Source organism: Schistocerca nitens, chromosome 3 (assembly GCF_023898315.1).
Source record: "Schistocerca nitens isolate TAMUIC-IGC-003100 chromosome 3, iqSchNite1.1, whole genome shotgun sequence".
In the NCBI taxonomy this organism is placed as follows: Eukaryota; Metazoa; Arthropoda; class Insecta; order Orthoptera; family Acrididae; genus Schistocerca; species Schistocerca nitens.
In genome coordinates this window covers 548,267,198-548,284,182 of record NC_064616.1, presented here as the reverse complement: position 1 = coordinate 548,284,182, position 16,985 = coordinate 548,267,198, and the positions used below count along the sequence as shown (strand labels likewise).

Below are 16,985 nucleotides of genomic sequence, written 5' to 3'. Positions count from 1 at the left end.
GGTCGGACGCGGGTTTGAACCGTCGTCCTCCCGAATGCGGATCCAGTGTGCTAACCGCTGCGTCACCTGGCTTGGTGTGCAGACCGTTTGGGAGCTCCCAGAATAATTGGTAATTCATATATATTATGTGTCTTAGTGCCAAATGAGACTTACTCTCACTCCGAGAAACTGTGAGAGAGAACGTGTGTGAAGGTCTTTGATTTGTGTTGTTAGAAAAACAATGGATTGCTTTTTATCTTTTATGTGCATTCCGAGTTCATATTTTCCTTGTGATTGTAGACAGTGTTTGTGACTGTGAAACGTATAATGTTAAATGCAAACAAATAGTTATGTTTCAAGCTTGTCATTTACGCATCCAAGGACCCACTGAAATACATTTATACTACGCAGTTAAAGTAGTGGAAATCAGTATAAAGACGGGGTTCCACGAAAGTAATAGTACCAAGTGTGAAGCATACATGTATTGAATTTACTATGAAATTATATAGTTTCTTTTATAACACGAGCAAAAAATTTGGCGTTATCATTTCGTGAATGGAAACTGGTACAAGGGCATTCTGTATCGTGTTGTGTTATTGCGTTGTTAGTAGTTTGTCCGACCTCCGTTCTTCCTTCCTAATTACCTAAAAATTCTCTTCGGCATTGATTTTGTTAGGGTTTGTGGTTCTTGAGTGAAATAGTCACCCACTCTCCTCGTATCGCTCTTTTCGGCTCACATACGGCCTGAAATTCCCTCCCATTGCTACAAGAACGCCTAGCAAATATTCTCCAGAGGTTTTACACGGGATGTAAATCTGGGCTACGTGCTGACCAGGGCAAGACATCGATATCTTTACCTTCAAACTACTTTTCGGTTGTGCCAGAAGCATACACAGATGCATTATCTTGTTGAAACATTAGACTTTCGTCCCGTAAGTCCTCACTTACTCTAATCAGTTCTGTCTTTAGCATCTCATTGTACATGTTAAGATTTTATTCTAGTGTTCAGACGATAATGCGTGACTTACTTTCAGCGCAGAAGGCTGCCCTAATCATAACACATCCACCATCAAAATTTCTGCTCATTCTCACCTGCTGCTCTGTTCTCAGCTGATGCCGATAATGTTGAAATCCATCCTGCCCATCTAAATTAAACTTCTTATTACTGAAAGTCACTTTATCCAATTCTGAAGCCCATGACATATGTTTTTGAGCAAACTCCAAATTAGCGTGCTAACGTTTGGTTGTTTAGGGTGGGTTTCTTCAGTCGTTTCTTGAATGCAGAATGTTTTTCATGTGACAAAATATGTCGTACACGTCTGACAGTTAGTGGCAACTGTAAAACGCCACAAGTTGATATGAATGACTGTTTGCGGCCATTGCTTTGCGGAAAAGTATCCCTTTTTATGCCTCAAATAAGTTTCTACTTCGCGTATATATTCCGATCTGTCCATATCATATCACCAATGGTCATCACTTCGGACACCTTCTGTAAATGGACGTTCGTGCCACCTTTTTGAACTTCGGTTACCTTCAAAGACTTTACTGATACACATCATAGGACTCATCTCGATAGCCGCTATCAGAAAATAAGTGCCAAACTGTAACATTTCATTTTGAAAAACAAAGTTGACATTCATATCTCTGAAGCGACCCCACCTAAAACAAAAAACTAACGTCATATTATGGCCCCCGTTGTCCCATGCAACTTTTGTCCCACAAACCTTTCAGCTGCTATCGTATTTCCGGAGTTATCCTTTGTGGCAATAGTTAGTGACTCACCCTGTATACTGCACTACTGATGTCAAGTGCGAAACCATTTGACTGCATTTGGCCGCGCGGGATTAGCCGAGCGGTTTTAAGCGCTGCAGTCATGGACTGTGCGGCTGGTCCCGGCGGAGGTTCGAGTCCTCCCTCGGGCATGGGTGTGTGTGTTTATCCTTAGGATACTTTAGATTAAGTAGTGTGTAAGCTTAGGGACTGATGACCTTAGCAGTTAAGTCCCATAAGATTTCACACACATTTGAACATTTTTTTTTTGACTGCATTTGTCGGTATACTGGATTTCATATTATTGCATATACATTGTGCACAACTATTCAAACTGACAATGTTAATTTTCCCGCAAATACCCATGCCTTTACACTGATTTCCACTACTGTATGAAGAACTCAATACACTGAAACCGCCGGCCGCGGTGGCCGAGCGGTTCTAGGCGCTTCAGTCCGGAACCGCGGGACTGCTACGGTCGCAGGTTCGAATCCTGCCTCGGCCATGGATGTGTGTGGTGTCCTTAGGTTAGTTAGGTTTAAGTAGTTTTAAGTTCTAGGGGACTGATGACCTAAGATGTTAAGTCCCATAGTGCTCAGAGCCATTTGAACCATTTTTTGAACACTGAAGCCATCTGCAAGGTAAGTAAGTAACCGACTATATGTGTGAAGATTCCTTTCTTGGGATTTAATAATAAACATTGCTACAAAATTGATTATTACTCATGTGCAGTGATATTAACTTTTAATAATCTGAATATGAATAATAAAGAGAGAACCTTTACAATATTCAGTCATGTATTGTTCCTGCTGTACTCTATAACGATAATAAGCAAAATTTCGTTCTCTGCTGTACTTCCTACATCTACATCTACATGGATACTCTGCAAGTCACATTGAAGTGCCTGGCAGAGGGTTCATCGAACCACCTTCACAATAACTCTCTATTATTCCAATCTCGTACAGCGCGCGGAAAAAACTAACACCTATATCTTTCCGTGCGAGCTCTGATTTCCCTTATTTTATTATGATGATCGTTTCTCTCTATGTAGTTCGGCGTCAACAAAATATTTTCGGATTCGGAGGAGAAAGTTGGTGATCTAAATTTCGTGAGAAGATTCCGCCGTAACAAAATACTCATTTATTTTAATGATGTCCACCCCAAATCCTGTATCATTTCAGTGACACTCTCTCCCATATTTCGCGATAATGCAAAAGGTGCTGCCCTTCTTTGAACTTTCTCGAAGTACACTGTCAGTCCTATCTGGCAAGTATCCCACACCGCGCAGCAGTATTCTAAAATAGGATGGACAAGCGTAGTGTAGGAAGTCTCTTTAGTATATCTGTTACATTTTCTAAGTGTCCTGCCAATAAAACGCAGTCTTTAGTTAGCCTTCCCCCACAATATTTCTTATGTGTTCCTTCCAATTTAAGTTATTCTTAATTGTAATTCCTAGGTATTTAGTTGAATTTACGGCCTTCTGATTTGACTGATTTATCGTATAATCGAAGTTTAACCGATTGCTTTTAGCACTCATGTGGATGACCTCATACTTTTCGTTATTTAGGGTCAGTTGGCAATTGTAAATTTTTGCACCATACAGATACCTTTCTAAATCGTTTTGCAATTTGTTTTAATCTTCTGATGACTTTAATAGTCGAAAAAGACAACATAATCTGCAGACAGTCTAGGACGGCTGCTCAGATTGTCTCCCAAATCGTTCCTGTACATAAGGAACAGCAAAGGGCCTATAACACTACCTCGGGGAACGCCATAAACCACTTCTGTTTTCTGTTTCAGTCTGGGTTCACAGCAGTATATTTGTGTAAGAAGTAGCAGAGGCAGGATGGTGAGGATGAGCTATGCTGGTGTGATTGCAGGCCGAGCCCACAGCGCGAGCGGAGCCCGCGGCTGGTGTTCCGGGATCCCGACGCGCCGGGGACGCTGCCCGCCTTCTACCCACAGCACAACGGTCTCAGCTCGCCGGCCGACGACCCGCGGGGTACGTTGCGCAATCAATCAAACCCTAGATCCGTATTACGCTGTCAAAGTTCTTTGACAAACTTTTATAAAGGCTAGTACCACGCTCCGACTTTTATAGGAGATATGATAAAAATACTCCTGTACACCGCGAAATACAAGGGACGTTTGATAAAGATCCTATGCAGTGTAACACAGGTCCAACCGTGACGCGACTCCAGCGACAATATACCAAATCTCTGCCTTCACCTTACTTTATTCTACTTTTACATATACTTAACAAACTACGTAATTAAATAGGCATACGAACTTTCGGTAGTGTAGTGCCATCCCTGGGTGCCTTTCTTTAGTGATTCACATTTCAGTAGTACTATACAGGGTGAACATTAATAAAAATCGACAAACTGCGTTAACACGTTAGACGGCGCTGATAAATGAAAGTTCCTCTGACCAGGTGCCGTGTGTTCCTTGTGTGTTGCAGGCTGTGTGATTGACGCAGCGCACTGTATGCAGCAGAACTGTCCGGTATTCCATGTTAGGAATAAGTGTACGGCCAAGCAGATGGAAACGGTCGAGGGGCAGCACGGCTCTGTCAAAACAAGTATCAACACAGGCACCAACCACATCACACAGCATTTCAAGCCCTTATTGGGCGTTTGTGTAATCATGGGGCCTTCCAGACAGATGAACGTGCAGGGAGGCGGCGGACTGTGCATACACCAGATTTTGAGGACCGGGCACTACAAGGTATTGAGATGAACCCTAGTACAAGCTCCAGGCAAGCGGCCCGTCAACTTGGTGTAAGCCAAAGTATTATTATGTGTATCCTGCATGACAGCTGCTCTTTTCCCCTTCACCCGCAACGAGTGCAAGGATTATCAGCAGCGGATTTCCCTCTACGGGAAGGATTTTGTCGATAGTGTTTGCACCAGACCATCACAATTATGGGATTTGTGTCATCAGTCCTCTTTACTAGAGACAATTCCGCTGCTTAAAGTACGCTGCGTCAATCACACAGCCTGCAACACACATGGAACACACGACACGTAGTCAGAGGAACTTTCATTCGTCAGCGCCATCTACCGCGGGAACGACGCACATTTGGACACGTGTTCCTATAACCTTTTTTTCCTCCATTTTCAGTCAGGAATATGTTCTTGTAGTTTGTCGGTTTTATTAATGTTCGCCCTGCATAGCGTCCATTCCGTCTCCGTGGCTCATCAGTTGAAAATATAAGATATCTTCGATTTCCTGCTGCGTCAAATCTGGGTAAAACCAAAATTTTTCGACGATCACGTATATCATTTTTGTCCGGAGTAGCTGGCCGTCGTGGTTGCTTCTGTGATGGTTCGTTTTCCGACCGCCTAAGCAGATAAAGGAGATGCTAAGTCCAATTGAATAGTCTCGACCTCACGGTCCCTGGGATTTATATAAGTCCATGTGATTGGGAAATCAACTACATCGTTTAGTCTATCTGTGTTGTATCCAGTGAACACCAGCGATACATTAAAAGTTGAGAATTTGACAGATCTGCAGTTCCTGAAAACAACCTCATAAATAAATACAAAATAGAGTTTGATGAAACTATAATCTCCTCTCATGCTTATGTATACTGTGATTCTGTTACTAAAGAGGCAGTGAAAATTAGAATCTGCGAGTACAACTCCGTCCGAGACAGCAGATATAAGCTTAGTGGTGCGTGGAAGTGAGCTCTCGAGGCTGATACAGAAAAATTCAGTGAATTGTTTACACTCCTACGGGGCGATGGCGCTACCAACGCATACGTTGACAGAATCTGTGGCTGCATGGTGTAATGATAACGTACGGAGCCAGCTATTGACTATAAAAGGCCACCAAAGCAGAAATATCTTGGCTGTCTCCAACCTAATAGAGACACCAAAATTTTGCTTATAACACGTTAAAAAGCAAATATATAGTCGAATGTCTTCGTGTACGGTAGCTGCGAAACGCTCTGAACTGCGACACTCACTACGGGACTCCAATTCATTCTCGAAAGAAATACATGACCACTTCAAAGTTGTTGTATAAAAATTTAGTTCCTCTATTGTGAGTCCTGAATTTAATGTAGCTTTAACAAATGCATCGCAGTTTAGTGTCAAAAGGAATATACCTACCCTCATGGAAAGCTAATCTAGAGTTATCCAGCTGAACCGTTTATCTACGGAACGTTTAGGTGTTACAGAATCTTTGCTCTATACACGAAAATTTGAAAAACGTAGCTTAACGTGAACGTAATAGTAGAAATGGAGCAGTGAAATAGATAAGCACCTGACAAAATTCTGAAAAGGCCTAATTGTTTCAAGAATGTGTGTCAGAAAATTTGAAAATGGTGAAGGATCTCTAAAGAAAATGGTATCATTTGTCAGGCTGTTATTCAACGTACATATCACAGTTATAATGGAGTTTGAAGTTAATATTCATTCCGATAAAAACTGACTCGTTAATATCTCATTCACTGTTTCTCCAATGGCTGTGACTACATCACCACACGCAGTCAATATGCAAAATAGAGAAGCACTGTGCTTATTGTTTGCTCATTGTGGACAAGTGAATAATTGTTACTTTGCTGGATACATCGTTGAAGGTCTGGAAACTTCAAGAGAGAGTTGGATGCAGAGGATTACGCGAGGGGTTGGGGGGGGGGGGGGAGGGTAGTGGGACTGTATAGTTTCCAATGAATTCTCACCTATCTGTTGCGTTGTCCATTTAATGCGTAGTTGTCGTAATCGAAGCAATATTTATCTTAAACATATCCTTTTAACGGTCTTTTCCAAGCTGCGCTAGCCACATGGGTTCGAACCAATAGATTCTGATTATACAGAAGACCTTCACCACAGATCATAAAACGTTAGCTTCAGTTACGTATCCTGCGAAGCGTATATCAAATGGGCAACTGTCTGTCCTGTGATAAATGAAATTGGTTAACAGAAGATTAACAGAATTTTATGGAAACTGAATGTTTTCCACAGATTAACTTTTTTTTAAAGATCAACCGGTGGTGGTTTTTAATATTTGTCATTTCCTGTAGGTCGACTGATCCTAATATGTGTTTCTCCTTTCCGACCGAGGTGTGGTTCTATCGCACGCACATTCAGCAGACACTCGACAGTGTCAGCAAATAAAGGAGCTAAATAAGTTACAAGTACCATACTCCCGTCAAAGCTTGAACTAACACATTCTCAGCAGATTTACTAAATAACAATGTTATAATTTTGTAAGGAACCACTCCCTGATATTTTATCAAAAATAAAAAGTTTGCTTCGTTGAGGCATGCTGCCAGGGATGGTAGGTCCGCAGCTGTTACGAACTGAAGAAATCGGACAATTGTTTTTTTATTTCGTCCGTCTCAGTTTATAAAGTTCAGCTGTAGTGGTTACCGATTTCGGACAGAAACATCCATTTTCAAGCCACACTGCCTGGTTGCGTCAGTCAGTAGCAACGGACGCATAGGCTAAGATCAATGAGGATCCTTGTTGTCCACTGTATACTTTGCTGCACGTTTTGGCGTAATATTGTATGGATAAGTACGGTTAATAGCAAGTTGTGTGACTAGGAGTAACAGCCAGTTTTCATTCTCTCCCTGACAAGGACAACCTCAATCTTTTCCATGTATTCTGATCGTCAGCTTTAGTCACCAGAGGATTTCCTGAATGTTTCTAATATCGCCTACACATCTCGTAGGGGTCTATACTGCCGTCGGCTACGTTGTTTCTTATCACGAGATTCCAGCAAAACATTTCCTTAGCAAGTCCAACCGTCTGCTTGTACAACTAACCACATCCATTTCAGTCTCATAATAGTCGATGTGACACTCTTCGCTTTCAACCATTTATTAGTCTCCCTCTCAGTTCTCGTGATTCGAAAAATGTTTCTTGCCATGTTCTGCTGCGCAACTCTCAAAATTTTGAGAATTTCTGCCTGTCTACTACAGGAAATTACTGCTTAACGTCGTTCCTTTCCCGACATTTATTTTTGAATATAGCATTTGTTTCCTAAATGAATTATTTCCAACCGCTCGTCGTTTTCAATTACCCTACGTACACGAATCTGTTCACTGGTTCAATAATGTCACTGTCAATTTGAGACCTCCTACTTTCAGTATAATAATTTTACATATATTTTTCTTACAACTGATAATTATCAGCCCTGCTCCTATACGTATCTTATTGGGTTCTTTATTTTTTTCTAAATTTACCTGCACTCAAAGAAAACAAAACAATGTCATCTATAAACCTAATTTTGTTTCACTGAGACCCATTAACGCTTTCCTTCTTCCACTCAGCTTGGCGCTTTAAAAACATGCAACAAGCCTATTGGAAATAGTTTTGATTAAATGGAGTCAATTTGTCTAGCTCCTTCATCAACTCTCATTTTTGTGTGTTCTCTTCGTATTACACTGAGGCAAAACAGTTATGAGATATCTCGTAGTATCGTGTGGGACCTCCTTTCGCCCGGCGTAGCGCAACAACTCAACGTAGCATGGACTCAGCAAGTCGTTGGAAGTCCTCTGCAGAAATACTGAGCCATGCTGTCACTATATCCGCCCATAATTGCGAAGGTGTTGATGGTGCAAGATTTTGTGCACGAACTGACATCTCGATTATGTTTGGTGAGATTCATGTTAGGCGATCTGGATGGCCAAATCATTCATTCGAATTGTCCAGGACGTTCTTCAAACTAATCCCGAACAATTGTGGTCCAGTGATACGGCGTATTGTCGTCCACAAAATTTCCATCGTTGTTTGGGAAGAGTGAGTCGACGAATAGCTGAAAATGATCTCCAAGTATCCGAATATAACCAGAACCCAGTCCATTCCATGTAAACACAGCCCACACCATTATGGAGCCATCACCAGCTGCAAACGCCCTGTTGAGAACTTGGGTCCATGGCTTCGTGGGATCTGCGCCACACACGAACCCTATCATCAGCTCTTACCATCTGAAATCGGGAATCATCTGACCAGGCCACGGTTTTCCAGTCATGTGGAGTCCAATCAATATGGTCATGGGCCCACAAGAAACGCCGCAGACGATATCGTGCTGTTAGCAAAGGCACTCGCGTCGGTCATCTGCCAAAGACCATTAACGCTAGATTTCGCCGCACTGTCCCAACGGATACGTGCATCGTACGTCCCACATTTATTAGTGCGGTTATTTCACGCTATGTTGCTTGTTTGTTAGCACTCACAGCTCATAAGCAAACGCTGCTGCTCTCGGTCGTTATGTGAAGTCCGTCGGCCCCTGCATTGTCCGTGATGAGACGTAATGCTAAATTTAGCATTCTTGGCACACTCTTGGCGCTGTGGATCTTAGAATACTGAATTGCCTAACGATTTCTGAAATGAAATGTCCCATTTGTCTACCTTTAACTATCATTCCGCGTTCAAAGTCTGGTAATTACTGTCGTACGGCCATAATCATGTAGTAAACCCTTTCACAAAGATCACCTGGTACAAATTACAGCTCTCGCAATGCACTGCCCTTTTACAGTATACTTTTTGCACGCGATAATACCGCCATCTGATAGGTGAACATCGCCATTCCATGACTTTTGTCACCTCAGTGTGTTTAATTGTAACAAGAGGTTTTATATATTACTTACTAAGAGTCCTTGTTTATAAAGGGCTTTTTGCACGGTTTTTCCCGAAACGATTTTGAAAACTTTGTTGAAATCAGTTGAGTGATCCACTGAGATGTATTTTCTAGCAATTATCCTATACCCTGATTGTGTGTTCCTCAATATCACACAATAGATATTGTAAACCCATCACGAGAAGTTACATTCGTACACATTACTCTGATATAACTGTTTTGAAACTGTGTATCATACATGCTATAAAGGTGACACTGCATTTATTAACATTAGATACCATTTGGGTAGTATGTGTCGTTACAGCTGTCAAAATAAATTTGTTCGGGTAGTTTAATGAATTACGATGCACAAAGACGTCATGAAAATAACCTTCGCCAATCTGAAACACCTGAGTTTTATTTTTCGTGCAGCATTCTTTTCTGTCTTACCTGATGAAATTAATCCGTAAATGTGTGACTGTGACTCATACGAACTGGACAAACTTGACAACCAGTTAAACATTTATTACAGAGAGAAACAATATGCTCCTTTAAAAAGTATTTATGTCATCAAAAGAACCCGAAAAAATTTCTAAACCTTACTTTTCATTTAAATAACATTATCATTTCAATAGTAAAGTAAAAATATGCTGCTTAAAAAATTAGGAAATATTTTGGCAGCAGTTTATAGTGAATAAATTGTTTCATTCAAAGTTCATTTCAGATACAAATCCTGTTATTAAATAATATCCAAATATCCAACAAATAAGTTAAACACAACACAATGCTAGTTCATTAGATTATTCCCTAGTTAGAAAGATTTCGCTTTAGAGAAGTACCTTACAAGAAGTTTTCGCTTGTTAGTCACATTTCCAGAAGAAACGCTTAGAGTGAAATATACAGGATAATAAAGATAATTTGTGACCATACACACCGAAGGGAGGCTCTCGAAGACTTCAGGCGTTAGAGGAAATATCAAACATATATGTGCTCTTCGCAGACATTAGTAGTTTTTATCCAAACAAAGCTGTTATTACGTTATCACTTCAATTATAAGTCGCCCTCTCTTAGAAGAAAAGAGTAGTAGTGCAGCCTCCCTGCTTAATACCGGCAGTATCGAGAGGATCACATTTGCCACTGCAGTGATGTGAAGCCCAAAGCGAATCAACTTACAGACTAGAAGTACTGTTGTTTCTTACGACACTGCGACACTTACCGTCGACTGTATGACGTCTGACAATGGCAGAGAAAACTCGACGACATGACAGATTAACCACTTTTCTGAGAAACGTATATATTCCTTACTGCGCTGTGCAGAGCCAGATGCTAGCGTTGAAAGAATATTTATGTTTGCTCCACGACTGGCTCGCAACTTGTCACTTTCTCAAGAAAAACGATTTTTTAAAGGAATAGAATGTACATCTTTATTTATTGTGTTTATTGCTGCGGTGTTCACTAACAAGGGTAGGCCACGACGTTGTGATCACGTATTTACTTCAAACTTGGTACACCTTTAGTAGACCATTAAAACAACACAATGTGAAAGTAGTAAGGTGTACTACTCTGGCAATTCCGAGAAGTTTTTCAAGGGCCTTTTTACGTGTCTACTACATAAAGTATATAACTGTGCAAAGAGAGTTTAGTCCCAGGTCACTGTGGTCATGGAGTAAGCGCTAGCGCAGGGCAAAAGGGTCGTGGACGACGCGACAGTTCGAATCTACCAATTTTTTTTTAATCTGTATTTTTTTCATCACTGGTCTCATTCTTTAGTTTACATGATATTTGAGAGGTAATATGAAAAAGCACGTGAATCTGCATGAAGTTTCAATTTACGTTTTCCATGTCTGTATGACAAATAACATCCTGCAACGTGTGATGTCGACAGCGCATCCGACAAGTAATTCTGCATTACTCTTTTGGTCTGGCACACTGTGACTTACTATATATTACTGATTGTGAATAACGTTATTCGTATCATTAGTTATCGAGGTTTGACTTGGGCTTCCCAAGCCTGTCCCTCGTCCCAGAAAATTTAATTACAAATAGTAACTAGTCAACTACAACTTCATGAGGAAGCATAGTTTTTTTTCATTGTAGTACCTCTGAAATGTCATATAAATAAAATAATAAGACCAGCGATGAAAAATATGTATTAAAAAATTAGCATTCGCGAGATTCGAACTCTCGCCACCTTCCCGACCCGAGTGCCCTTTGCGAACGCTAACCACACGACCACAGCGAACGCTTGCTGCCAACCCCTTTGCAAAGATACATACTTTACATAACAGACGCGTGTTGTTTTAATGGTGTACTATAGTAGAACAAAGTCTGAAGTAAATCCGTGATCCCGACGTCGTGGCCTCCCCTTGTAAGATAACAATCTCTTAGAATTACCTCTTTGAATTTCGTGTCGATTATTACTGTATCTAGGTTTTTCATATAAATGCGTCGAAATTGTGGAATTCAGTTAGTAACGAGTCTCTTTCACGACTTTTTCCGTCAGGTAGAGGAAAGCGTAATTACAAAATCAGAAATGAAAATTATGATGAAGTTTAAGTTACATCTGCTTTCCTTCTTTCATAGTATCTGCCAAAATTTTGTTGTAATGTCGTCGTGTACTTGCCCAGATTTTATTTCCGCGCTAAGCAAATGGAAACTGTGGGCGCCGAAGAACAGCAGAAGAGCCCGAAAATATGTAAAACAGCGCAAAATTCTCTAACGTCGGAAGCTTTCGCGGATCCTCCCTGGCCTGTGGACTGGCAAGTAACAGATGTCGGTGGTGTACTTTGTAGAGTACCGAAAACAGCCGTACCCTTTCGCGGGCGACCAGTCGATGTGCTCGCAAGGGACGTGTGAGTTCTTCCTGACTTGCTGGATGTCTGCGGGGCTGCTGGAGGGCAGCTGCGGCGGCTTCCTGTACGCCTGCTGCCAGCGCCGGCCGCCGTCCACGGCCAAGAAGAGCGAGCACTCGCTGGCGCCGCTGCCGGACTACGGGCCTGTGCTCAACGACCCCCGTAAGTAGGCACGTCCGCGCCACGCCGCGCTCCAATTACACGCCACAATGCCCGCCTAACTGCTTACCAACTACCAAGACCAATCTACCTAGTTTATAGCCCACAACTTGGCCGCACAGTCGCACTCGCCAGTCGATGAAGAGCTCTCCAAACGACGACAGCTGACTACTTAACGCTGCCAGCAGCCCGTTTCAACAAACACGCCTTGAAATTAGTTCGCTCGACAAGGGACGAGTGCAAGGCAAAGTGTGAGATCTTTAGTGACAGGCTATACAGCGTGTTCGGAAATTCCCGTTACAAACTTCTAGGACTTGTAGAGGGGAGTGAGTACATAATATTTTGAAGAGGAACCAGTTTCAATTCAGATGTTTAACTCGTCCACATCTGCCTGAGAAATTAAATTAGGTGTGACGCAGTACAATTATTAGGTAACAATTCGAAAGGGAGCATATAGAAACATCCTCTTATCACTTAAGCACATTTGTTTGTTTTAAACATTACGTGTTTACATTATTCCAAAACAAAATAGAACCCAGCATATTGCACGTACAGAACAGAACTGATGGGTTACAAAAGCTCTTGAGTCCGGAACCGCGCGACCGCTACGGTCGCAGGTACGAATCCTGCCCTGGGCATGGACGTGAGTGATGTCCTTAGGTTAGTTAGGTTTAAATAGTTCTAAGTTATAGGGGACTGATGACCTCAGACGTTAAGTCCCATAGTGCTCAGAGTCATTTTCTTCCTGCCGTACCTCCTCCTCCACTCTGTCTGTCTATCTCGTCCTCTTTCTTTTCTCTGCCCTTCTCCTCCTCTTTCCTTTCTCTGTCCACCTCCTCCTCTCCCCCCTCTGTCCATTTCCCCCTCCCCATCTCTCTGTGTGTCCTCCCCCCTATTTTTTTACATCTCTTCCTTCCCCTCGCTGTCTGTCGATCTCCTCCTCCTTCCTTCTCTCTCCACGCTACCACGCTCACACCGCTAGGACGCTGGTGGCTCTTACCTCCACAGTATTTTTTTCCACATAGTAAGTAATATGTATGTAAAGTTTGTTTGAAATCATTCCAGGGGTTTAGGATGAGCTTTAAACCCGTGGCTTTGCCTGCGTACGTACATGTCAAATATATTTCACACATATGTAACATACATGGATACTGTCCGCAAGAAGTTTCCCGAATGGAGTTAGTAGCAAGGAAGTAATATATTTAAACATCTTGCATGATGCGGCAATACTTTACGCATCTCATTGTCTGTGACGTTATACCTATCTGTCGTACAATGGCATAATTTTGCTGGTTCATTCAGTGAAATATGTGAATACTGTCTGCAAAATGTGTCACAAATACTGTTAGTAGCAAGGAAATAATAAATGAAAACGCCGTGTTTCATGCGGCAGTTTTACTGTGTGAACAGCGAAAACGTAGTAAGCAATAAACTTCTTTCCTTTCATCATTTGAGTTACAAAAGCGGCTCCATGTGGCTACCTCTAGCATTGTTATAGACATTGTACCTAAGAAGCATGTACTGGTGCACAAACTCCATCGCATCTGACGTATTTTCAGTGTCTAATGCAGTGGCCAGAACTCGTGCCAGCAGATCTTCCTGTCTCTACAGGAGTCTCGTGAAATACACTTTGCATACGGCCCCACAAGAAGTAGTCCATAGGAGTTAAATCTGGCAGTCGCTGCGCCCACGAGTTTAGAGCGTATCGGCCTCTTCTGATGTCTCCCAACCGCACGTGAGAATAGAACTGGCGCACCATCATTCTGAAACCACATTTACTGACGGACATTCAGTGGCACAACTTCCAAGAACGGGTTCGATATGTTTTGGGAAGATCAAGCGTGCAGGACGGGTTAGCGTGAGTGGAAGGAGATATGGCCATATCACATGACCGTCCAGAATACCCGCCCACACGTTAATACCAAAACGGTGCTTAAATCCCTGAACATGCATGGCACGACTGCTTTGTCTCCCCAGACATGGCTGTTTCGCGAATACAGAACACAATTCCTAGTGAACTTACATTAATCTGTGAACAGTACTGGAGGTGGAAACAGGGGTGTGTCGATGCAGCGGTGCATGAACCACGTGCAGTAGGCAATGCGTTGTGCAAAATCAGTTGGACCCATAGCGTGTACCCTTTGTAAGCGGTACGGATGTAATTTTTTCTCACATAGAAAATCCCAGATGATACTGAGGCTAATAGCCATTGCTCGCTCAGTTATCGAAGAGCACCACAGCCTGCCTCCTCACGGTGAAGTTACCTGTTTCTTGGAGGTGCTGCGTAGCTTGGGCAAAAGGTTTGTGCAATGGCGTGCTACTTTGCGGAAAACACTCGTGATATAGCCGACTAGCAGGTCTTCCGTTACCTCGAGCTTCATTATACACAAGAGGCATGTCTGTGTATTCCGAAAACGTGTACCGAACCATGTTTACAGTATCGGAGACGCGCAGGCATTGAAAAGGTCTCGCAGAAAGGCAGACGTTACTTGACATCAGGTGACCGTCTGACAGTACCCGTCATCCTGTCTACCCTACTGCATACCAGAACATTCTGGTATGCAACTCGCAGACTTCTCTCGTTTCCACAGCAAACGTGGACGCGTTACACATCTGAACTGAGACCGTCTGAGAAAGGAAACGGTACGTCTCCACACAGGGGTTCCTGTTCAAAATGCTATGTACCCACTACCTTCGACAAGCCCTGGAAGTTCGTAACGAGAATTTCCAAAAACTCTGTATATCCATACATACAGAAACGGATGTCTCCTCCTAAACCAGTAAAAAGATTTTGACCAAGCTTGGTACACATATCGCTTATTGTCTGTAAATCATCGCTGTGGGGGTAAAAGAAAGAGGTGAGAAAACAGTGTATCCCACGACGCATGAATACCCATATTTTAGTCACTCAGTATTTGAGAATGAGAACACTTAATGATTTGCAACAAACTTTACACGCAATATGAGATCTTTACGAATTTTTTTCTCGTTAATAAGCCCCACAAAATGATTAAAGGAAAAAAAGTTTATCGCTTACTACATTTCCGCTGTTCACACAGTAAAACTGCCGCATGGAACACGGCGATTTAATTTATTATTTCCTTGCTACTAACTGTATTTGTGACACATTTTGCAGACAGTATTCACATATTTCACTGAATGAACCAGCAAAATTATGCCATTGTACGACAGATAGGTATAACGTCAGAGACAATGAGTTGCGTAAAGTATTGCCACATCATGCAAGATGTTTAAATATATTACTTAAAAATGGTTCAGATGGCTCTAAGCACTATGGGACTTAACAACTGAGGTCATCAGTCCCCTAGACTTAGAACTACTTAAACCTAACATAACTTAAGGACATCACACATATCCATGCCCGAGGCAGGATTCGAACCTGCGACCGTAGCAGCAGCGCGGTTCCAGACTGAAGCGCCTAGAACCGCTCGACCACAAATATATTACTTCCTTGCTACTAACTCCATTCGGGAAACTTCTAGCGGACAGTACCCATATATGTTAAATATGTGTGAAATACATTTGACATGTACGTACGGAGGTAAAGCCACGGGTTAAAAGCTCATCCTAAACCCCTGGAATGACTTCAAACAAATTTTACATACTTATTATTTACGATCTGGAAAAAATACTGTGGAGGTAAGAACCACCAGTGTCGTATTGAAGTGAGCATGATGGCGTGGAGAGAGAAGGAAGGAGGAGGAGGTCGACAGACACCGAGGGGCAAGGAAGAGACGTAAAAAGATAGGGGGAGGACACACAGAGAGATGGGGAGGGGGAAATGGACAGAGGGGGGAGAGGAGGAGTTGGACAGAGAAAGGAAAGAGGAGGAGAAGGGCAGAGAAAAGAAAGAGAAGGAGATAGACAGAGAGAGTGGAGGAGGAGATGAGCAGAGAGAGGATGGGGAGGAAATGGACAGAGAAAGAGAGGATGAGGAGGTAAGCAGGAAGAGACAGAAGGGAAATGGCTTTTAGCCCAATGGGACTTAACGTCTAAGGTCATCAGTCCCCTAGAACTTAGAACTATTTAAACCTAACTAACCTATGGGCATCACACTCGTCCATGCCCAGGGCAGGATCCGAACCTGCGACCGTAGCGGTCGCGCGGTTCCAGACTGAAGCGCCTAGAACCGGTCGGCCACACCGGACGACAGGCAGGAAGAGGAGATGGACAGAGAGGGGAGGGAGGAGGCGATGGATAAAAGGGGAAGGAGCAGATGGACAGAGGAAGAAGAGCAGATTGACAGAGAGAGAGGAGAAAATGGACAGAGAGGGGCAGGAGGATATGCACAGAGTGAGGGGTAGATGGACAGAGAGGGGCTGAAGCAGGAGACGGACATAGAGGGGAAAAAGGAGGAGGTGGACTAATAGAAGATAGAAATAAATACATACTTGGGCAACATTGGGTACTCAGCTAGTTTTTAATAAAAATACGCTAATTTTCAATGTAGTCCAGTTTTAGCACTACGCGTTTTCTCCAATTTTTATTTGTGAATAAATTTCATCCAACAAAAAATGAGGACAGAGGGTGTAAATGCTGCCATAAGACTAAGAGATTAGATCGTGAGAGGAATTCGTAGCGGGCGGCATCATACCAGTAAGATGATGATGATGACTCAAAAAAAAGCTTCGT

At 42.5% G+C, this 16,985-nt stretch overlaps 1 protein-coding gene across 1 annotated transcript in view; it reads left to right on the top strand.

Moving 5' to 3' along the window:
* LOC126249328 (proclotting enzyme) overlaps positions 1-16,985 on the top strand; it is a 278,769-nt gene that overhangs the window by 45,306 nt on the left and 216,478 nt on the right. Inside the window, exons 3-4 of the mRNA XM_049950983.1 lie at positions 3,630-3,751; positions 12,114-12,335. Coding sequence (XP_049806940.1) covers positions 3,630-3,751; positions 12,114-12,335 — 344 coding nt within the window. The remainder of the gene's footprint in view (positions 1-3,629; positions 3,752-12,113; positions 12,336-16,985) is intronic.